Below are 23,378 nucleotides of genomic sequence, written 5' to 3'. Positions count from 1 at the left end.
TAAATGCAATTACAGGCCTCAGAGCTGATACATAGATCACTTCTTATTTAAAGCAATTCACCTTTGAATTGGTTAATTTTTAATTGTTTATAAAATAATAAGATGGGAAACAAAGTTGCTACCTAATATGTTAATTTCCCCAAATAAACACTTATTTAAAGGTTCATTTGTTAATCAAGTATCTGGAACTTGAAATACATTTTTATGAAAGGAAATAAATTTTAGGTGATTAGGTTTTTATCAAGAGCTGAAGTTTTTAATAATGAACAGGGAGAGATACTGTGGCAAAACAGTAATTGAATAAAACATAAATTCAATAAAATGATATGAAAAATCAATGTTTCACATTTATCCTGAGTCAAATATAAAGAGAATTAAATTGAAGATGACGAAATGTGGTTTCTAATCATTGTTCCACCACTATTTGACCTTGAGCAAATTGCCTGGGGGCCATATTTGGTAGACAGATGAGGCTGTACACTTTCTTTTAAATACTTGAGAATTAGCTTAAGTGCTCTCATTTGGTAACTTGCTCAGTATTTCATAAATGCCAGGAAATTAACTCAAATCCTTCGATGAGCTGCATTTTCTGTATTTATTTGTATAAGTTCAACAAATATTTATTGAGGGTCTTCCATATGCTGGGTATGTGTCTTAGCAAAATAGTTTTAAAGTACATTATGAAAGATCTGATGCTCAATAGTATATCATCAGTGAATTGCAAATTAAAATCTAAATGAGATATCACTATATATCCACTGGATTGTCTAATATTTTAAAGTTGTCAGTATTAAATATTGAGAAAAATGTGGAGCAGCTGGAACATTCATACATTGCTAGTGGGAGATTAAGATGGTGCAGCACTTTGTAAAGCTAAACATATATTTACTATATTACCCAACAATACCACTAAGTATTTACCAAGAGAAAACAATTGTCTACATAAAGACTTGTAAACGAATGTTCACAGCAGCTTTATTCATCATAGCTAAAAACTGGAAACAACTCAAAAACATATAAGTAAATTGATGAGCAAATTGTGGTACATCAATTTAGTGGGATACCATCCAACAATGAAATAAATCAATGAATGCTAACACTGATTGACATGAATAATCTCAAAATCATTATCCTACATTAATGAAGCCAGACACAAATGAATATTTAGTATATTATTTTATTTGCATAAAAATTTATCACAGGAAAATCTAATCTATAATGGCAAAAAGTAGATTCATGGTTGTCTGAGCTAAGGGGTAGAGGAAGATTGATGGACTGCAAAGTGCAAAAGGGAACTCCTTGGGCGTGATGGAAATAGTCTATATCCTGATTAGCAAGATGGTTACATGCATGTATACCTTTTTCAAAACTCATAGAACATACACTTAAAATGTGCAGTGCTGGCTGGATGCGGTGGCTCACACCTGTAATCCCAGCACTATGGGAGGCCGAGGCGGGTGGATCACCTGAGGTCAGGAGTTCAAGACCAGCTTGGCCAACATGGTGAAATCCCATCTCTACAAAAATACAAAACTTAGCCAGGCGTTCTGGCAGGTGCCTGTAATCCCAGCTACTCAGCAGGCTGAGGCGGGAGAATCACTTGAACCCAGGAGGTGGAGGTTGCAGTGAGCAGAGATCGTGCCATTGCACTCAAGCCTGAGCAACAGAGAGAGACTCCGTCTCAAAAATAAATAAACAAACAAACAAATAAATAAATAAATAAAATGTGCAGTGCTTCGGTTTTCTGAAGATTTCCAGGAGCTTCGGAGGGATTAAACAACCTTTGAGGTAATGACAGGAATTTGAGTTGAGAAACCACCAGGGATGTCAAAGGAATTTTCGGAACCCATGAAATCAATTCACAAGAGAAAGGGAACACTTTCATCTTTTAAGAAGTCTGCTTATAGTAATACCAGTCATGTATGAACTTGAAAGAAAGGCTTTTCCCAGACTTTCAAATGCCAGAGCTGCCAAAATCTGAGTTTGGCAAAAATGAGGAGGACAGGGGGTCAAGAAAGAGATGCGAAGCCAACCAGCCTTCCCACTGCCCTCTCAGAGCACAGGTTCCCACCTGCTTCTCTGCAAAGCCTTAATTACTAAATTGAGACCCTCTGACTCTATTGCATAGTGGTTATGGGGCCTGTTGGAAATGTCATTCAGTAGCAGGAAAACGTTTCTCCATTGAATACATTTTAAAGGGAAAAGTAAGAGAGAAAAATAAAGTAGTGTCTTAATTACACTATGTTTGCTATGCTAGTACCACTTCCAGACAAACAAGTAACACCACCAATCACCCTCACTCTCCTCCTCTCTGGTTCCAATCGGATTGCCTAAAAAAAAAAAAAAATCTTGACGCTTCCACCATCTCAATCAATTTCATAAAACTGCAGATGCTGGTGCTTCTTGCTTTGAAGGATGTATGTGGGGAAGGGGAGATGTTACAAATTAAAATGGTGAGGAAGGAGTTTTCAGAAGAGAAAATAGAAACTGTGCACATGTGAATACATAAGTAGCGGTTAATAGTGTTGAGAAGCATCAGCCTTTCCTTGTTCTACTGAGCACAGTGATAAGGATCTAAATCTCCTGACGTGAAATAGTAAAGACTCAATACCACTCCATCCAAAATGGAATCCTGTCTCTGGGAAGAAAGAAGAAGAAAGGATAGATTGAGGAAATTGATAGATGGAAGGGGTGAAAAAGGAAGCTAGCAAAGAAAGAAAAATTAATTCCTAGATTTCCATCTCAGAGAGATTATATTTGGGCTAGCTGGTGACATGATGAAAAAGTTTTTAAATGTTTGCACCATTTTCTGGACCCCAAATGCCACTCTCCAGAGATACTGTGTAGCCCAATTGACTAACCCAGAAGATCTGAGCTCTTCACAATATTGATCCGGGAACCCGGACTTCCTGTTTCGTGAAGGACCAGAACATGGTATCATGCATATGTATTATTAACCCTTTAATTACTAAAGACCATGTTTCTTGTGCATATTTTTATTATCACTGAAATCACTGAAGGAGTTGGCTCCTTTGAATCTTATCAGCTGACACATCCCACAAAAAAATGTCAGTAACTTACCAGAAAGGTAACTAGAGATAATTTGAACCAAGACAGAACCTATAACAAATGAATAATAGAACAGTAATAATTCCAGAGTTTGTTGTGGAATAGAAAATCATTTCAAAAGAAATTTCTAAGAGGAAAATATTTCTTCTAACTAGGGCATAGAAAAATATACAAATGAAAAGTTTTTTCCCTCTAACTGAATCTAAAAGGAGTTATGGTGCCTTGATAGCTGCTGGCTATTTAAGCTAAAGGGAACAGTGTACATGGTTTATTTTCACTCTCCTTCAGCATTTAAATTCTGTGTGAGTGTGTGTATGTGCACATATGCGTGTATGCGTTAGATTCCTCTTATTTTCCCCAAAAGGCACCAAGTGGTAAAATATACAGGCTTTTCAGTAGGACACGCCACCTGATTCTTACAACACACACACACACACACACACACACACACACACACACACTCCACACTGTCTTCTTATGGTTTAGTTTGGATTTTGCTACTTTTAAACATGTCCAATCTTTCAGTCTGTAGCTTCTTTCCTTTAGATAATTTACATTTTATTTGCAATATGTTTTACATTATTTAATCACCATTTTTTAAGTCATTGTAGTAGGGACATTTAAGGCCAGGTCAACCTCATGCATAAAAAGATTCAGAAAGGGATTTGCTGTCCTGTGCTTCCCACCACATCTGGGTCAGGGCCCTGTGAAGCAAGGTCATGGGAAGCAAGTTCATGGGAATGTGGCTGCCATCTGAGCTGTTCCTTTTCTAGCCCTTAGGGACATGAAGGTCCTTTTGGACATTGAGTTGAAGAAGGTAGTAGTATTTATAACATATCTAAATGGATTCATATCATTCTTACCCACACTATTTTAAAACTTCTTTTAAAAGTCAGGCTGAGTTCCTATGGCAAGTGGTCACTCTGTTCATACTGACATTTTTTAGAAAATACGTTAGGGTCTCATGTTAGTAAGAAATAGATTGCAAGAACTTTGAGAAAGGAAGACAGCTAAGGAAGGGGTAAAAGAAAGATGAACTGAAATAAAAAACAAACATTTTCTGTAAATTTTTTTAAAAGATAGAGATACCAAGAAATCAAGGGGGAAACATGCCTTGTTGCATTCTTGCTTTCACTTCATTTTCTCACATGGCCGATATAGAGAAACTAACCACCAATAAGAAGGAAGCCACTTACTATGACATATTATTTTTAACTCATGAAACATTCATAGTGCTTCATATCTCAAAAATATATTTTACATCTTTGCAAATTGAGCACCTTTGCTACTGTTTGTCTAGCAATAGGCCCATGGCACCCCCAAAGTTAACAGAAGGAAAGTATGTAATAAAAGACAATATTATAAACTAAAAAGTAATGAGAAATGATAATAAAACTAATCAGAATCTACCTTTATTTGGTTCCAAACACTCCTTTCTCCTTACTATTTTATGATACATGTTTCTTATTCTCCATATCAGGAATCAACATATTCTTCCTGAAATGGTTAGGCTTTGTGTCCCCACCAAAATCTCATCTTGAATTGTAATCCTCATAATCCTCACGTGTCATGGGAGGGACCTGGTGGGAAGTGATTGAATAAGGGGGTGGTTTCCCCCATGCTGTTCTCATGATAGTGAGTGAGTTCTTACGAGATCTGATAGTTGTATAAGTGTCTGGCATTTCCTCTGCTGGCACTCATTCTCTCTCCTGCTGCCCTGTAAAGAGGTGCCTTCTGCCATGACTGTAAGTTTCCTGAGGCCTCCCCACCCATGTGGAACTGTGAGTCAATTAAATCTCTTTTTTTAATAAATTACCCAGTCTTGGGTAATTTCATAGCAGCATGAGAATGGACTAATACAGTCCCCTTATCTCATTTTTAATGATAAGGTCGAATTCTAATCCTACTAGTGAGAGACAGGACTAGCTGGATTTCCTAGGCTGACTAAGAATTCCTAAGCCTAGCTGGGGAAGGTGACCACACCCACCTTCAAACATGGGGCTTATAACTCAGCTCACACCTGACCCATCAGGTAGTAAAGAGAGCTCACTAAAATATCAGTTAGGCCAAAAGCAGGAGGTAAGGAAATAGTCAAATCATCTATCACCTAAGAGCACAGGGGGAGGGACATGGTCCGGATATAAACCCAGGCATTTGAGCTGGATCAGGCAACCCCCTTTGAGTCCCCTCCCATTGTATGGGAGCTCTGTTTTCACTCTATTAAATCTTGCAACTGCACACTCTTCTGCTCTGTGTTTGTTCTGGCTGGAGCTCAGCTTTCACTCGCCATCCACCACTGCTGATCGCCGCTGTTGCAGACCTGCTGCTGACTTCCACCCCTCCGGATCCGGCAGGGTATCTGCTGCACTTCTGATCCAGAGAGGCGCCCAGTGCCACTCCTGATCAGGCTAGAGGCTTGCCATTGTTCCTGCATGGCTAAGTGCCCTGGTTCATCCTAGTCGCCGAATACTAGTCGCTGGGTTCCACGGTTCTCTTCCGTGACCCATGGCTTCTCATAGAGCTTTAACACTCACCGCATGGCCCAAGGTTCCATTTTTTGGAATCTGTGAGGCCAAGAACCCCAGGTCAGAGAACAAAAAGCTTGCTGCCATGTTGGGAGCAGCCGCCACCATCTTGGGAGATCTGAAAACAAAGACCCACCAATACCACTAGCATCATGGAATTGAGGAATTACAAGTGGTAGAGGAATTTTAATGCCATCTAGTATTTCCATGTATATGAACCACACTGCAGGCCACTGCTCAAACCCACCTTCAGCTCAAGCTGTTTTCTTCATTCCACTCCCCTTGCTTTGTAGGGAAGTCACTGTAGCTGGCACAATGGCCAATTGACTGGATGAGAGATTGGTAACTAGCCCAAGAAGAGCTCATCCCTAAGCTGTGTTAAAATAATTAATTGGGAAACCATCAAACTGAGGTGACTCTAGCCCTCTGAGTTCATCACATATGAACTCAAACCCAGCTCAGAGGGAATGGTCATAGCCTAGGAAAATGGAACTTAATCTTAACCAATCAGAAACTGCCAACTAACCTCTAACTAGGGACTTTAAGGCTACTTTAGCCAATCAAATATTTTCTTTGTCTTGCTTCCGAGAACACCTGATAAAACTTTTTCCGCCAAGATTTGGCCGGGCGCGGTGGCTCAAGCCTGTAATCCCAGCACTTTGGGAGGCCGAGACGGGCGGATCACGAGGCCGGGAGATCGAGAGACGATCCCGGCTAACACGGTGAAACCCCGTCTCTACTAAAAAATACAAAAAAACTAGCCGGGTGAGGTGGCGGGCGCCTGTAGTCCCAGCTACTCGGGAGGCTGAGGCAGGAGAACGGCGTAAACCCGGGAGGCGGAGCTTGCAGTGAGCTGAGATCCGGCCACTGCACTCCAGCCTGGGTGACAGAGCAAGACTCCGTCTCAAAAAAAAAAAAAAAAAAAAAAAAAAAAAAACAAAACTTTTTCCCTTATTCCCCTTCAGTGGAGCCCAACCTGGTTGTGCTTTGGCACTGTCAATTCATGAATCACTGTCTGCTCAAATAAACTCTTTAAAATGTTAATGTGCTTAAGTTTATCTTTTAACAGCTGGCAGCCTCCTAGGAGGAGGTGTGGTTCAACAAGCTGTGCTCAATGGAGGCAAAGGTATGTAGCTAAGCCTGTCAGACTCACTTGCTCTGGAATTTTCCCCAGAGAACTCAGTGACTAACCAGTCAGTTGCAAGAGAATAATGAAGTAGACCTACAGAAAAAAAGCTAAGATTCCATGAGGAAAAGATCATGCTGGCCATGATAGACAGAGAAAAGAAAAATCTAGGGATACCTGGAATCTTGACAAATTTTCTAGTCCTAGATTCATTACAAAAATTGTTCTAATCACCACTTTCCCCACTCCTAAAGAAGCGCAAGTAGGTTTCTGTTTACTCACAAGCAAAGAAGAACACCTAGCACCCTTTCTATCCTTCATCATCCCCTACAACGTCCTTGCCCAGTGGTCATGCTCAGGTTTAAATACCTCTAGTAACAATTTACCACTCAATTTATCCCAGGACAACTCTAAGTAATTAGGTTATAAAGCCATTGGTAATATTGAGTGAGCCTCTCAACCTCTGAATCTTTATTCTCTGGCTAGTTAAAGCACTGTGAGACTCAGTATCCTCTCATTATTCCGATCCCTCTCAATTGTAAATGTCCCAGTTTATCTGTAACTTTCCTCAAATTGTGGTTTCCAGAGCTGAAAACAATAATCCATGTGTAGTGTGACCAATACAGATGGTCTGGATTATCATTATTCTTGTTCTGTGTAATTATTACAAGTACTTTACCTGACTGTGTTAGACTTTTTTCTCAGCCCCATTAAATTGTTGCATTATTTAAACGTCTTGTTAATTAAAAACAGTATTACAAATGAGTTGGAGATAACCCACATGTTCTTACCTTGCACCTATACAGTTGGTTGTTCAGATTCAAGATCAGGATGCTATATTTGTAAGTTAAATTTCATTTTTGCTAGGCTAAATTTTATGTTTCCAGCCTTCCATCAAGTACTACTGACCACCCACACCTCACCCTCCTATAATTATCACTTCCTCTAAATTGCTCCAATAAATATATCTATTTCACTCATTTGGGACATCTCTTATACTACCTAATCAAGTTAGTCATCTTGTGATGAAGGTTGGTTCCAAACTATAGAGCATACATACCTTGTTTTCAGAACCTATAGAATGCCACACACACAATCTTTATTGGTAATTAGTAATGATCAAAAGTGGGAAACGTAGACATATTCAATAGATCCTACATTGTTTTTCTAATCAGAGCGTGTGAGCTTTCAGATATGTTACTGGGGCAATGTCAGCACTGGGGCTGATTTGTGGAACCTAGTACATCCTTTCCCCTCCTTATAGAGGATGAGTAGATAATCCTTTTGAAATGTGAGTGGATAACGTGCAACCTCAGTTGCTAGTCTTTTGGGTGTCCTTAGTATCTTTTTAATACATTTCTACTAAACACTTCTAAGACAGACAGTGTCTGTCACAGGCAGTTGAGAAGGGCCATTTGGTTTGAGCTTTCAATGTTTGAAAAGCTTCAGATTTATGATGTTATACCTATGAAACCACTTTTGCAAAAACTGTATCAGTAAGAAAATACTGGCAGTGGGGGAGATCCGATCTAGCCACCCAGTTTTGCCTTTACCCTTCAAGCTGTCCTTAATTATTCCTGGACTTGGGTGAAGCTAACTTTGGGAAACATTTAGTTTACAGTTTAAGTGATAGTAGTCCTTCCCATAAACTCAACTGCCTTTGTAAAGCAAAGGAAAGACCACCAGACTAAGAGAACAGAGGAGCCTGAATTCTGCTAAGGTGCACACATAAAGGATTGCCAGCCATTATTCTGGAGATTACAAAATATGCAACTTCCCCAATTACTCCTGCAGATAGCATCACTATTTTAGAACCTATGATTGGCCTTTTGAGATATCTTTTAAGGGTTTTTTCATGTTTCATAACCAAAGGCCCCACCTAAACCCACCAAACACTAGCTTCTGTGGCCCCACCCAGAAGCAAGTCAAGTGCACAGGAAGACCATTTCCACACCCCTATGATTGCACCCTCAGCCAATCAGCAGCAAGCACCCATTGCCTCGCGACCCCCACCCTTTCCCCAAAACTACCTTTGAAAAACTCCAGCCATAAAATTCTTGAAGAGATTGATTTGAATAATAACTCCATCTCCCACATAGCAATGGCTGACCTCATGTCAATTAAACTCTTTCTTTGCTGAAATGCCATGGTCTCTGAATTGATTTTGTTTGTATAGCAGGCAGGAAGAACCCACTGGGCAGTTACACCTAGGGCAGCACAGATACACTAAAATTAAAACATGTCACTCTTAATCTTAAACTTATGACACATTATAACACCACCCCATTTTAAGCATTATAAATAAATATATTTTAACACATCCTTTCATTATTGTATGAATAACAGTAATATTACACTACGTTTGGGTTTAAAAACAAAGTGTTAATTTGTCAAATGGTTAGAAATGTATCACAATTTTGTGTCACTCTTTTCTAAAATGTATTTTTCAAAATATTCTGCTTGCATTAGTAAGTGGAGATGAGCCAGGCTTTTCTCAGTCTCTTAGAAGCCCTAGAGGCAAATGAACATCATAATTTCATTACTTAAATATTCTCCTGATGGTCCTTATTGCTGTCCACATGAAATTTACTGACACTTAACAACAAGGCTTTTTAGTTGCTAATTCCTGTTTGGATTGTTTCTTCCATTTGGAACATTTTTAATGAGCAGCAGTGACTGTGTGAATCACTATGCTAGGTTCAGTGGGAAAAAAAATCTTCATCAACAGCAACATAAATGTGATCCTTTCCCACAATAAGCTTACCATTCCCACAGATATGACCATACTTAGCTACAGCATGCAATAAAGGATTGAGTGCTGTATTTTAGAAGTAAACAAAATTACCCAAGATCAGAAAGAAAGAGACTTAAGTCAGATTCAGAGATTTGGGGAAAGTTTGCCAACCTCATATTTCTACACTATGGGCAATATTGGCTCTGGCCACAAAGTCTTTTCGGTCCCTTTGCTCCCACTTCCTGATTTTAGCACCACTGCCCTTCTTTGTGGTGAAGAGTATTTCCGGCAAACATCATGTATAAGGCACTGCTGTAGCTGGGAGAGGATACACAGTCACAGTCATCCCTAATACTTCTACTGCCAAGGTTCCACCCCACTCTGTGCCCCAGGTTGCATGTTCTTTAGTTGTCACTGTCAAGTGTACTATCTTGCCAGAATCTGGTCTTCCCGGCCAACCTATCCAAAGGGTATACAATATCCTTTCTCCAGGCCAAATTGAACTGATACAGGGATGACATAATGCAAATGGAACTTCAATAAAACAAAAGAAGAAAAAAGATCAAAATCGGTAAATGAGCTCTTACTTATTCTAGTGTAACCTTCATAGATCACATTGATTAAAAGATACTAAACGATACCCAGCCCCCAATTTTGGTTCTTCTACCTTGTCACTTTGGGTGTGTTTTGGGCATATTTATTAGTGAGTGATAAAAGCTGATACTATTTGAAGATAATCACAGTTTGCTTACCTACTGTCTTGTATCATATTATTCATATTATAGCTGGCATGAAGATGTTACAGAAAAGCAGTACCAATCCAGACCCCAAGAGTTATTGGATCTTGTGCAAGAAAGAATTCAGGGTGAGCCCATAGAGTAAAGAGAAAGCAAGTTGATTAAGAAAGTAAAGGAGTAAAAGAATGGCTACTCCTTAGAGCAGCCCTGAGGGCTGCTAATTGCCCATTTTTATGGTTATTTTTTGATAATATGCTAAACAATGTGTGGATTATTCATGCCTCCCCTTTTTAGACCATATAGGGTAACTTCCCAATGTTGCCATGGTATCTGTAAACTGTCAGGGCGCTGGTGGGAGTGTAGCAGTGAGGACAACCAGAGGTCACTCTCATGGCCATCTTGGTTTTAGTGGGTTTTGGCTGGCTTCTTTAATGCAACCTGTTTTATCAGTGAGGTCGTTATGATCTGTATCTTGTGCCAACCTCCTATTTCATCCTGTGACTTAGAATGCCTTTACTCTCTGGGAATGCAGCCCAGTAGGTCTCAGCCTCATTTTGCTCAGCCCCTATTAAAGATGGAGTTACTCTGGTTCAAACGCCTCTGACAAAATGACTAAGCTGTAACAGTCACCTCCTCCAGCTTCTGGAGCCAGGAAATGGTACATGATCTCACAAAGAAAATATTCTGAGCTGAAAAAAAGAAGGATCAAATTTCAGTTTGGATTTCCAGTAGAAATACTTTTTTCCACACAGACTTTAAAATTATATTCTCTATCACATATGCAGAGAATACAGGCAGTAAAGTGAAAGATGCTGAGAGTACACTCAAGTCAGTCAGAGCTTCAGTTTTGCTGGGTCAGTCCTCAAGTTAATGATCAAAGACTAAGAATTCTCTGTAGGTCCCAAAGTAAACCTTTGACGGTTAAGGTTATATGGATGAGACACTTAAGAATATATGGATGAGACCAACAACAGAGGATACAGAGAAGGATCCATACCACATTGGAGAGAGAGAGTATTATTCTAGATATGTTATCCAAGGTTTCTTAGCAGTTCATTAATGAGACTAAACTAAAAAAGCCAGAATCCAATGATTTATAGCTTATTATATTTGCATGTAATTGTAAACCATATATACTTACCAATACAACATTTAATGAAGCACAAGGAACTCTCCTATTACTTCCATAAGAAATTCAGCTAAAGAACTTCTTTAGGTCCTGTTCTAGAGAAACATCTAGACGGAATGAAACTTTTTGACTATTAGATCAGTCTTGGTACCCAGCGGAGGTGTATTAATCCAGGTCAGTTTGTCCGTTAATGACAGAATGCCCCAAGTAACAGCTATTTAGGCAAAACTGAAGTTTACTGCTTTCTCATATCACCATGAACACCCAGATCTGGAATATCTACCAGGGACCCAGACTCCCTCTGTCGTATTACTCAGGCATCTTCGACATGAAGTTTCCAACAGGTGGTTGCTTCAGAGAAAAACTCCAGCTTCAGCCATCTTCATTCATTCTGGCCAGTGAGAAGGAGCAAAAGAAAGGTAAGGCATTATTTTCCTTCTCATTAAGGACTTACAGTCCACCTGCATCTTCTTGGTCAAACTTAGCTGTATGACCACAACCAGTTACAAGTAAGGATGTACATTTCAGTTCTCTTTCCAGGTAGCCACAGTCAAGACCAAAATCAGAGTCTCTCTCAGGGTGGAGGAAGGAAAAATAAATGTTTAAAGCCAAATAGCAGTTTCTCTTGCAGTGACCAAAATTCCCTCTATCTTATATGATTTTGGCCTAACAAAGTGTTTTTCTGTTTGGATATATCAGCAGAAAACATCAATGAGAGCTTATTATGGGCCAAGCAAATAACTAAATACTTTAAAAATAGTATTATGGATTAAATTGTGTCTCCCTGAAAAGGTATGTTGAAGTCCTAACCCCTACTACCTCAGAATGTGACCTTCTATGGAAACAGAGGTAGGTGCAGGTGTAGTCAAGTTAAGGTGAGGCCATTAGGGTAGGCCCTAATATGATAGGTATCCTAATTAAAAAAATGGAGAGGATAATTTGAACTCAGATGCAGACAAGACATGCACAGAGGGAACAGTGTGCAGAGACACAGGGAAAATGCCATGTGAAGATGGAGGATTGTAGTGTTGCATCTGCAAGCCAACCACAAGAAGCTAGCAAGGATTCTCCCCTGTAGGTTTCAGAGGGAGCATGGCTCTGCTGATGCCTTGATTTGGGACTCCTAGCCTTCAGAACTGTGAGACAATAAATTTCAGTTGTTTTAAGTCACCCAGTTTATGATACTTTATTACAGCAGCTTTAGGAAACTAACAGAAGTCTAGGTCATCTCCAAAATTACTAGGTAGAAGAAATAAGTTCTACTGTTCTATCATGCTGTGGGGTGGCTATAGGTAACAATTTATTATCTATGTTCAAAAAGATAGAAGGGAGGATTTTGAATGCTCATAACACAAATAAATGATAAATGAGGTGATGGATATCCTAATTATCCTGATGTGATCATTAAACATTGTATACATGTATCAAATATCACTCTGCCCCTCATAAATATGTACAATTATTATGAATAATTTAAAAAATAGGTTATCTCATTTAATTCCTACAACTACTGCTTTGAGAGAGGTGCTCTTAGTTTTCCCTTTTTACAAATAAGTACAGTAAGGCTCAAAGAATACAGCAACTTGCCAAGATCTCTTGAACTTTGATTCAGACCCAGTTTTTTTTCTGATTCCAGAGCCTGAGCTCCCAATACACTATACTAACTAAATAACTCAAAGCACATGTCTTTAAAATCTGCATCCTTTCTCAACTTGAATACCACAAGAGATAAATGTGAAGTGTTAAGTACATATTAGGTGAGATTAGTACCCCATAGTTCCCACATCCTACCCCATAGGTCCCCCCATCCTACCCCATAGGTAGCATGATATTGTAACCTATCATCCAAACAGGGACACTTCTGAGAATGACAAAGATGCTTGATATAGTTTGGATGTATGTCCCCACCCAAATTTCATATTGAAATGTAATCCCCGTGTTGCAGGTGGTGCCTGGTGGGAGGTGATTGGATCATGGGGGCAGATATCTCATGAATGGTTTAGCACCATTCCCCATGGTACTGTCCTAGCCACAGTGAGTTCTCTTGAGGTCTGGTTGTTTAAAAGTGTATAGCAATTCTCTAGCTCTCTTGCTCCTGCTTTGCCTTCTGCCATGACCTTAAGCTTCCAGAGTCCTCTCCAGAAGCAGATACCAGTGTTATGCTTCCTGTACCTCCTGCAGAACCATGAGCCAATTAACCTCTTTTCTTTATAAATTACCCAGTCTCAGGTATTTCTTTATAGCAATGCAAGAATGGATTAATACAATGCTACTTATGATTACATTGGGACAGGAAGCCTAAATGAAAACTATCTTGGGCAAACCAGGGCTTACTCACACAGTAATACTTACCTTATTGCTCAGTGCCCCATCCACACTGACTCCTAACCAGAAATGTCACTGTAGCAGACTTGCAGAATTCTAATAATTACAGTTAGAAAACATGAAAATACCTTAATTAAGCAATAATAATAATATGGTACCACACAAATAAGGTATTATTTCATGAGTAATATATAGAACACATAAATAGAATACAAAAATGATGTTTAAGGTGATTAATCCTAAAAAAGATATATTTTGATTATTTAGCTGAACATATTGGAGAAGACTTTCCGACAAAGATTGAGAACTCCTACCTGTGGAAAATTTAAAAAGACAGAAGGTAAGGTCTATCTTGTTTGAAACGCTACATATTGGTGCTCTGTTTGTTACAGCAATGAAGCCAATAACCCAATACTGTAAGAATGTCAAGCATCCGGTTTTTCACAGAAGAACAAAAGCACTCCTCTTACAGACTCATTTCTAGGGTTGAGGAAAAAGTCACTCTTTCCTAGAGATATGGATTGAAAGTCATTGTCTCTAGTCTCATCCAAATTTGGACTTTAATAATATCAGAAAGGAGTCAGATTAGACATCAGGAAGAGCTTTCTAAACTCGAATGTCTGCCAAGCTAGAGCCTTCTTTTATTATTTCTAAGAGAGCTAGGTACCCTTGGAAGTCACTTCGCCTGGACTGTAACCAAATAATAATGAAACATAATAATTCTACAAAGGCTTAGAATATGATCTACATAATTGTATAATTTGATAAAAAGCTCAAATTAGGACTCTCTATATTTGTGAAAGTCCAGTTCCCACAGCCTCTGTCTGGGGCTAAGACAGACTCAATAAAACTATTTTTGTGCATGTGAATATGCACTTCAACAAACTAAATACTGTATAATCTGACTAAACTGTAGGGTTCTAAAATGTTAACTCTGCTTACCTCTGCATGGGAGGATTGCCAGTGATTTTATGTGTCTGTCTCTTTCTTTGTTGAGTTTTCTCATTGAGAATATAATATTTTGAAATTATATTAAATATTTATGAAATTAAGAAAAATTTCTTTTAAAAAGATCATCAAAAATATGTATAGAATGAGCCTATATCAGTTATCTATTGGTGTATAACAAACAATGCCAAAACCTAGTGGCCTAAAAAAACAAATTATCTCACATTTTTGTTGGCCCCGTCTTTGGAAGCAGTTTGGTTAAGGGGTCCTTGCTAGGGTCTTTTTTGTTTTGAGACAGAGTCTCACTCTGTCACCCAGGGTGGAGTACAGTGGCACGATCTCGGCTCACTGCAACCTCTGCCTCTGGGTTCAGGTGATTCTCCTGTCTCAGCCTCCCAAGTAGCTGGGACTACAGGCATATGCCACCACACCCAGTTAATTTTTGTATTTTCAGTAGAGATGGGTATCATCATGTTGGCCAGGCTAATCTTGAACTCCTGACCTCAGCTGACCCGCCCGCCTCAGCCTCTCGAAGTGCTGGGATTACAGGCATAAGCCACCACACCTGGCTATTGCTAAGGTCTTTTATGAGGTTGCAGTTAGGATGCTGGCAGGGGCTGTAGTCATATGAAAACTTGATTGGGGCTGGAGGATCCCCTTTTAGTATATCTCACTCGCTTGGTATTGGCAAGAGGCTTTACTTCCTCACCATGTGAGCCTCGCTCCATAGGTGGTTTGAATTTCCCCATGACATAGCTGTTGGTTTCTCCCAGAGTGGTCTGAATGAGAACAAGGCAGAATTCACAATGACTTTCATGACTTAGTAACAGAATGTACACACATCACTTCTGTCATATGCTATTCATTAGAAGCAAGTCAGTAAGTCATACCTGCACTCAAAGGAAAGGGAATTAAGCTCCACTTCTTGAAGAGAGGATGTCAGAGAATTTGTGGATATATTTTAAGACCACCACGGAGCCTATCATCTACAAAAAGAAAAAAAGAACAACACATACATACAGAGACACATATAATATTAGGCTGGTGCAAAATATTAGGTTTTGTCATTACTGTAATGGCAAAAACTGCAATTATTTTGTACCAACCTGATATATTGAAAAAAATCTTTAAAATAAAGTTATCACTGGGAGTGGAAATAACTGAACATTTAAAATTTATCCTTTTCATTTTATTTCTACTTTTTAAAGAACAAAGATTTTTCTTTTGTAACTAAACAGAAAGGAAAGGTTTTGACAGAGATTTGTGGTCAATGTAGTGGTGAAAATAATTGTATTAATCAATAGATCAACTTGGTCAGATTCGATATCTTTAGAATATTTATTTTTTCTGATTCATGAATAAGGTGTATCTCTCAATTTATTTAGGCCTTCTGTAATGTACCTTGATTGTTATCTTTTTTTTTGAAGAGACTGTGTACATTTTTCTCTTTGGTTGGATTTATTTCTTAGTATTAGATATTCTCTGACACTATTATATACTTTTTAATTACAATATCTAGTTGTTTGCTGTTGCTGTAGAGAAATTAATATATTTTTAGTCTAATCTTATGCTAATAAGCTCTCTATATTCTCTATTTCTAATTTTTTTCTCTTAGATTATTTTGGATTTTTCTATACAAACAATTTTATCATGTAAAAATGATGACAGTTTTAATTTTAGCTTTCCAATTCTCATACCTCTGATTTCTCTTTTATTTCTTACTACTTTAGACTAGGAACTCCAACATCAAGTTAAATAAAAGTCACAAACATTGATTTTTTTCACTTCTGATTAAATAGGAATGCTTCCAAAATTTCCTTGTAATGAAAATATTTTCCTATAGTTTATCACTATCAGGAAGTTGTATTATATTTTTGATTTACAAAGTTTTTTTAAATCAATAATTCAACATTATCAAGTGTTTTTCCTGAATATAGTGAAATAATAACATGGTTTTTTCTTACCTGTTAATGTTGGAAATTATATTTATGAACTTTTTTGTTAATTAAGCCATCCTTTCATAGTTGGGCTATATTCAACTTTTTTATGATATTGTTAACTTTTTGTGAACAGATAGGTTCAACTTGCTAATAGTTTGCTTGGCATTTCTGCATCTATTCTTTTGAGTAAAATAGGGTTATAATTTTTGCTTCTCAATGCACTTGTATCAGGATTAAGATTACTAATATTAAAACTGTAACTTCACAGAATTAGAAAAAAATTTAAAAGAGAGAAGCTGGGAAAAGATACGTATAAAACATATAAATGACACAGGGTTGCCACCCCAAATATATAAATTATGGTTACAAATCAATAGAAAAAATTTACAACCAAAACCAAATGGGAAAAAAAAAAAAGAAATTCACAAAAAGAACAATGGAAATATTTAACTAGTATGTAAAATATCTTCCATCTCAATGTAAATTAGGATAATACAAATTTATACAATAATTATACACCACTTAAAAATCCAGCAGAACAATGAAACTTAAAAAATAGATTAAGTAAATCCTGGTGTTGCAGACAATGTAGAAAAACAAGAATTTCAACTCTGTTGGTAGAAGTGAAATTCATGTTATCAATTTGCAAAGCAATTTAAAAATATTTAATGAAGGCCAGGCACAGTGGCTCACACCTGTAATCTCAACACTTTGGGAGGCTGAGGAGGGTGGATCACCTGAGATCAGGAGTTCAAGACCAGCCTGGCTAACATGGTGAAACCCCATCTCTACTAAAAATACAAAAACTTAGCTGAGCGTGGTGTGGGCACCTATATTCCCAGCTACTCCTGAGGCTGAAGCAAGATAATCGCTTGAACCCGGGAGGCGGAGGTTGCAGTGACCAGAGGTCACACCATTGCTCTCCAGCCTGGGCAACAAAACTGAAACTCCGTCTGAAAAAGAAAAAAAAAAACTAACGAAGATGAAAGTGCGCATGACCTACTATATAACACTTCTACATCTAGAGAAACTGTCACTTTTATGCTCCGTAAGAGTGTAAAATGAGAAACAACCTTACTATCTTTCAGTAGGGGGAAGGCAGACTTAACTGTTAGATATAATGAAAAAAAAAAAGCGTATCTGCATATATCTACATCATACATGCTGAAAATAAAAATGCCAGTGGAAAAATAACATGTACAATATGGTACCATCTTCGTAAATGTTGAAAACACAAAAGCCAATGTTATATATTGTTTATGGCTATAAATGAACAGATTAAAATAGAAAGCATGAATAGCAAAGATAACACTAACTTGATGAACCGATAACTCCAGGGCTGAAGGTCTAGGGAAAGGAATGGAGAAGGTCAAGGGGGTTCCTATTGTGACATTATGTTTACTTTTACAATTTGAAGAAAATATGACAGCATGTTAACATTTGTTAATTTGATGGCAGAGTGTATATAAAGTTTATAAGTCTTTCGTTTTCCCACGGTTTTAATTTTTTTTCATAATTATAAGTAAATATGTATGAAACAGAACCTCTTTAATTAGGTACAGTTGGCCTCCACATCCCCAGTTCTGCATCCATGCCCTAAACCAATCCCAGATCAAAAATGCCCCTGAAACTGTTGTCTTATGCATTCTGTCTCTGATATTGAATACTCTCTGGACTTGTTGCTTCATCTGTAATGTATAGGTGGTCACTGAAGATTCCTTCTAGCTCAGACACTGTAGGTGCCATCCCTTTTCCAAACCCTTGTACTCCTCTTTCCCTCTTCAAGGTTCATTACCTGAATCCATTAACAATCCACCTTCATTTTCTCTATGGCTCCTTTTTCTAAAAAGTTACCAGAAAGCGTTTGACCAAAGCATGCTCAGTAGTCAAGTTTGCTAAAACCCTAGGAAAGTTTTTTGTTTTGCTATTCATTTTCTTATGAGTCTTTCCATTTCCATTTACAATAAAAGTCCCAAATTTTCACCCGTCGTCTCTGCCGTTGAAAAGGTGTAGCGAGGAGGAGATGCTAATAGGGAAGATGTCCCACGGGCCCAAGGGTGCTTCTGCGCTCTTACCTGGGTTTCGGACCCAGCAAAGGCGCAGCTAATTTAGGAACGAGCTGCAACGAGGCGGTCATAACTGTGCAATCTAGGCAGGGCAGCGTGGGTGGAACCAGTTGTCCTCTGCAGCTTCGGGGAAGAGTAGCTCTCCCTGTTCTCTGAGGAAGGCGGGGGTGTGGAGGCGGGAGGCGGGGAGACAGGGCAGCCCGGATCAGAAACATCCTGCAGCATCTCCGCATCCGGAGGAAAACTATATTTGGGCGAACTCCGGTGGAAAAGTGCCCCAAGCTGTCACAGCCTAGAGATCTTCGGGCTGCAGCCCTCGCGGCCTGCCGACGGGGCAGACGGCGCCGGTGGAACTGGCTCCCTGCAGCTCTGCGGCGGCGCGCGGACCTCGGCTGTGTGCGGACCTCGGCTGTGTGCGGACCTCGGCTGTGTGCGAGGTGGCGGAGGAGGCTGGCGGGATGCGAGCCGGACCTCGGCGCCAGCATCTTCTACCTCCTCAGGACAACCGCGCAGCCATGGGCTACCAGAGGCAGGACCCTGTCATCCCACCGCAGGTAAAACTAGCGACTGGGCGTTCTGAAGCCAGTTTTCCGGAAATTTCATTCACCTTGCAACAGGTCAGGTCACCTACCTTCACCCGGGCTCTTGGTTTAGCACCGCGAAAAGTTCTCTGGGAGAAAAAGTTTTGCCTTAATCTGACTTTGTTTTTTTTTCCTTAGCAGGCAATTTAATTTCACACAATCACATCACCGAATTCCTAACAGATCCTGTACTTAGCAGCTGGGGCAGCTGTAATCTGGAAATTTTAGGGTGGAGTTAGCTTACCAAGCTCTGTTGAATTACTAGCCATTATTGTTATTCTTTATTACTGTTATCCTGGCATTATTTTATTTTCATTAGTGACATTACTTATTATTACTAGAAATATCGTGCTAGTATCCTGCATTACATATTTGTTACTTTTCTAATTTTCTGAGCTAGTATTTGCTTATAATTGCTATTTTATCTATTAAAATAGAGAGATCTAGATGACAGAGAAACCCTTGTTTCTGAACATGAGCATAAAGAGAAAACCTGTCAGTCTGCTGCTCTTTTTAATGTTGTCAACTCGATTATAGGATCTGGTATAATAGGTAAGTGTATGTTGTTTTGGTTTCAATTTTAAGTGAAAGGGCAAAATTTAAGACTCGCTATGCTGCTAGTGTTCATTAATTATTTTTAAAGAAAAAAAGACTTAAATAAGAAAATTGGAAATTTTCTTCCATAAAAGCCTTCCTTTTTTTCTAGTGTAACTGTATGTGTGCGTGCCTTTTATGCTGAAGATGGGGCTGTAATTCACACTGCTTCCACAGTTAAGAGCATCTTCCACATGTAGTAGATTAAGGTGAAACTGCATATGGGCGGTGCTGAATCTTTTTTCTGTAGGCTGTGTGGTTGATTGTTAATGTTACCTAATGTATTTTTTCCCACTTACTGAAGGGTCCATCATTATTTGAATCCTCTTTCTTTAACCTTATAGAAGTATAAAACTTCCAGATATTTGTAAATGTTAGAGGTGAAAAGTTTAATATGAAAACATACCAATCTTATGAAAAATTAAATTCATACATTCTTTACCTATCTATACAATGTTAAATTTTAAAGTACAAAATTATTACAATATATTAATTTTAAATATCATTTAGTCAACAATGCAAATTTGTTCATTGAAAATGCATATAATTTTCCTAGCAAAGGAGCCATAAAATCAGAATTAAAAGAAATAAATAGCTCAGATTTTCCCATTGTATTAGAAGCAAGGGAAATTGTCTGAAAAAAGTTAAAAGTGTATTGCATTATAGTAATAAAAGCAGCTATATTTTCAGTGGTTATTATTCTTTTTGGTACCTGAAAACATTCTATCTCAGAAAAGACAAGAAGAAAACAAAATCCTGCAAAATGCAATACTTTTTTGAGAATACAAGGTTTTATAAAGTTGTGACATTTTTGTCTCTGTCATCATCTTCTGAAAATTAAACATTTATCTGGATTGAGCTACTTTTCTTACTCTTGAGTTACTTTTACTTTTCACAAGTTAATATGGTTCCTGATTTTACATTTTTCTATGGATAGTCTTTTTTTTTTCTCCAAATGATACATAAAATGGCATTACCTGAGATAAAGTAGAAGGAAACAGGGACAAAGGCTTGTTTACAATTCTACCTCCATGTGCAATGAAGGTATGGGCAGCTGTACTTAGAAGAATTCTAGAGCTAATTCCTGATGTGAACATGCTAAGCTAAGCCATGTCAGCAATGCTAAACAGTACCACTGAATCCTGCTCAGCGGCTTGTTTTCTTTTCTTTAAGGGAAAACTTTTCAGAGAATAAAAATCTTGGCTGCAAATATTTTAACTGTGTTTGTTTTAGATATTTTATTGTCCATAATCTAAAGTTGCCCATTTTCCCCAAAATTACAAGAAATAATTATACGTACCCTTGTCAGCATTATAAAAAAGACTTTCGCCTTCTCATTTTTCTCTCATTTTTTTCCTACATAGTAGCCCCATTTTGACTCCAGAGTCTGTCTGTCTTAATATTCCATAACCCTTCTGTGCTCTTGATTATCCACTCTGCTTTCTTGGCTAGCAGGTAGGAAAGGATTTGAGGTAATGATTTTCCACATATTCCAGGGCTGTGTCACTCTTACCCTGAAGTAAACGTTATTTGTGTGAACTGGCATTTGTTTTTCATTTGCTGCTTTCTAATTCTTATCCCATCACCTCATAAACTTGCTCTCTTGACTTGTCCCTAAGCTAATAACATTTTATTCTGAAATAAGTATTAATGCCTAACATTTAATGTTAATACTGTCCTATGTGCAACTTACAAGTATGTCATGTAAGTTTATAAATTGACTTTACCTATTATATGCAGAAATTGAAGGGGGGAGTTTCTGTATTTCTAGCTTTCTTGTTAATGTGAGGGGTGGGGCATTTTATGTTTTTTCAGGATTGCCTTATTCAATGAAGCAAGCTGGGTTTCCTTTGGGAATATTGCTTTTATTCTGGGTTTCATATGTTACAGGTAAAATACTATATAATTTCTTATATCTGCAACTTCAATTGTGCAATAACTACACACACACACACACACACACACACATGCTGCAGCTGAATTTCCTAGTTAATTAGAAACTGCATCAAAGAATCCTAAAGAATTTAAGCATTTATGCCTGAGGAGATTTACTTTTCCTACTAATCCTTTAAACAGATTAGAAAAAGTAGAAGAGCATTATATATTACCAAGCCTAAATCCTTTTCATGTGCCTTTTTCACTTTATGCAGAAAGTAGTAGATGGGGAAGTCATTTTAAAGCTTCATTAAGGCTAAGAGAGGACTGTGCTCTGAAAGTGCAGACAGCAGGACTTCGTGGGCAGGTGCATGTGAATGAACAACCTTATTCAGCTGTTGCTTGTAGAGGTAGAACTGAAGTTCTGGTGATCAACCAGCAGGGCTCATCAAGCCTCTCCACCTGGCTTATGCCTGCCCACACTCGCTGCCCGCTACTATCTTTAAATGCAGCAATAAGTTGCTTCTATATCACATCTTCTGTTCTGCTTCCGCTTCTTCATGTAAATAGTTCATTCACACCCACCTTTTGTCACTCTCCCATTTAAATGCAGGGTTTACAACTCATAATCATCTCCTCTTTTTGCTGTCCTCGTCCCCGCCCTGTCATCCCACCATCTCACCTTATGACAAACACAGCGTCTTTCCTCTGTCTTGGGATCACTGTGAAAGAGGTGGCAATGATCGAAAACAAGCACCACTCACAGGAGTTGCTGCTGTGGTGGATTAGATGCCCTTTTACCAGCTAGTGAGTGTTGCCCTGAGCCTCAAGGGGGTCTCCTTGCCTCCATGAGGGACCAATGTGCGGTACGGTTGGAGCTCCAGTGCTCCACCACCGCAGTACTTGCTGAGCTCTTTCCCCTGCCCTGTCCTCTCATTCCCCTTCTTCTGGAGTACTTCATCCACAGACCCCTTGCCCGGCAATGTCTGTCTCAGCTCTGCTTCTAGAGATCCTGCCAAGATGCCATCCCTCGTAAAACCTCAGGCTTCCAAGACCTGCCCAACGCTCAGCTATTTTTTCTCAGGCTGACGAAGAGACAGTAAAGCATGAAATCGTTTTCAAATTCAAAGCTAGACAGGCATTGAACTCCCTGCCTTCTTCCTACCCCCCACCCTCAAGACCTAAACTGCTTCTAGTTATTACAGCTCTTTATTTATAACGTAAGCACCTATAATTCTGTGCTTATTAAGAGTTGCTGGTGTTTAAAAATTGCAGTCTACTTATTGGGGCATTTATTACACTAAAAAAAAAAAAATCTGATTCAAGGATTTGTCCCTGTCATTCTTAAATTTCCTGTTTCCCATCAGCACTGACAAATAATCAATTTCCACCATAATCACCATCGTTTATTTAAATGCATTGTAAACATTTACACACATTGTAAACAGGTAGGCAGAAAAAATTTAAAAATATGCGTCATCCACGAGTTCAGGACTTGAAGAGAATGAACAGTATGCTAAAGCCAATCATATTATACATGAATAAATCATAATGTGAATAACTTTTTCAACTAATGCCATATATAAACCTATAACAATAACTGTGAGAAGTCCTTTGCAAATTCACATGTTGCAAATTTACTTATTAATGAAAATTACCAACTCATAAATTTACTTGCATGATCCAAATTCTTAAATAACTGATAAAGGATGACCACACAAAATTGAAA

General features: G+C 38.5%; 1 protein-coding gene across 13 annotated transcripts in view; it reads left to right on the top strand.

Annotated features, from left to right (window-relative positions):
* The first annotated feature begins 18,873 nt into the window (after positions 1-18,873).
* The window catches only part of SLC38A11 (solute carrier family 38 member 11), a 57,005-nt gene continuing 52,500 nt past the window's right edge, over positions 18,874-23,378 (top strand). For 9 of the 13 annotated variants that reach the window (XR_012421170.1, XR_012421169.1, XM_074009357.1 and 6 more), the window contains exons 1-3: positions 18,874-19,153; positions 19,618-19,732; positions 21,590-21,664. Coding sequence is in view for 11 of the 13 variants with exons in the window: in XM_074009357.1 (XP_073865458.1) it covers positions 19,058-19,153; positions 19,618-19,732; positions 21,590-21,664 (286 nt within the window). In the remaining 2 variants the exon portion in view is untranslated. The remainder of the gene's footprint in view (positions 19,154-19,617; positions 19,733-21,589; positions 21,665-23,378) is intronic. The other 4 variants (XM_074009356.1, XM_074009354.1, XM_045367172.3 and 1 more) reach the window with 1 other exon arrangement.

The sequence above is a fragment of the Macaca fascicularis genome, chromosome 12 (assembly GCF_037993035.2).
Source record: "Macaca fascicularis isolate 582-1 chromosome 12, T2T-MFA8v1.1".
Taxonomy (NCBI): domain Eukaryota; kingdom Metazoa; phylum Chordata; class Mammalia; order Primates; family Cercopithecidae; genus Macaca; species Macaca fascicularis.
The sequence above is the reverse complement of the archived record's forward strand: the minus strand, read 5'-3'. Positions and strand labels throughout refer to the sequence as shown.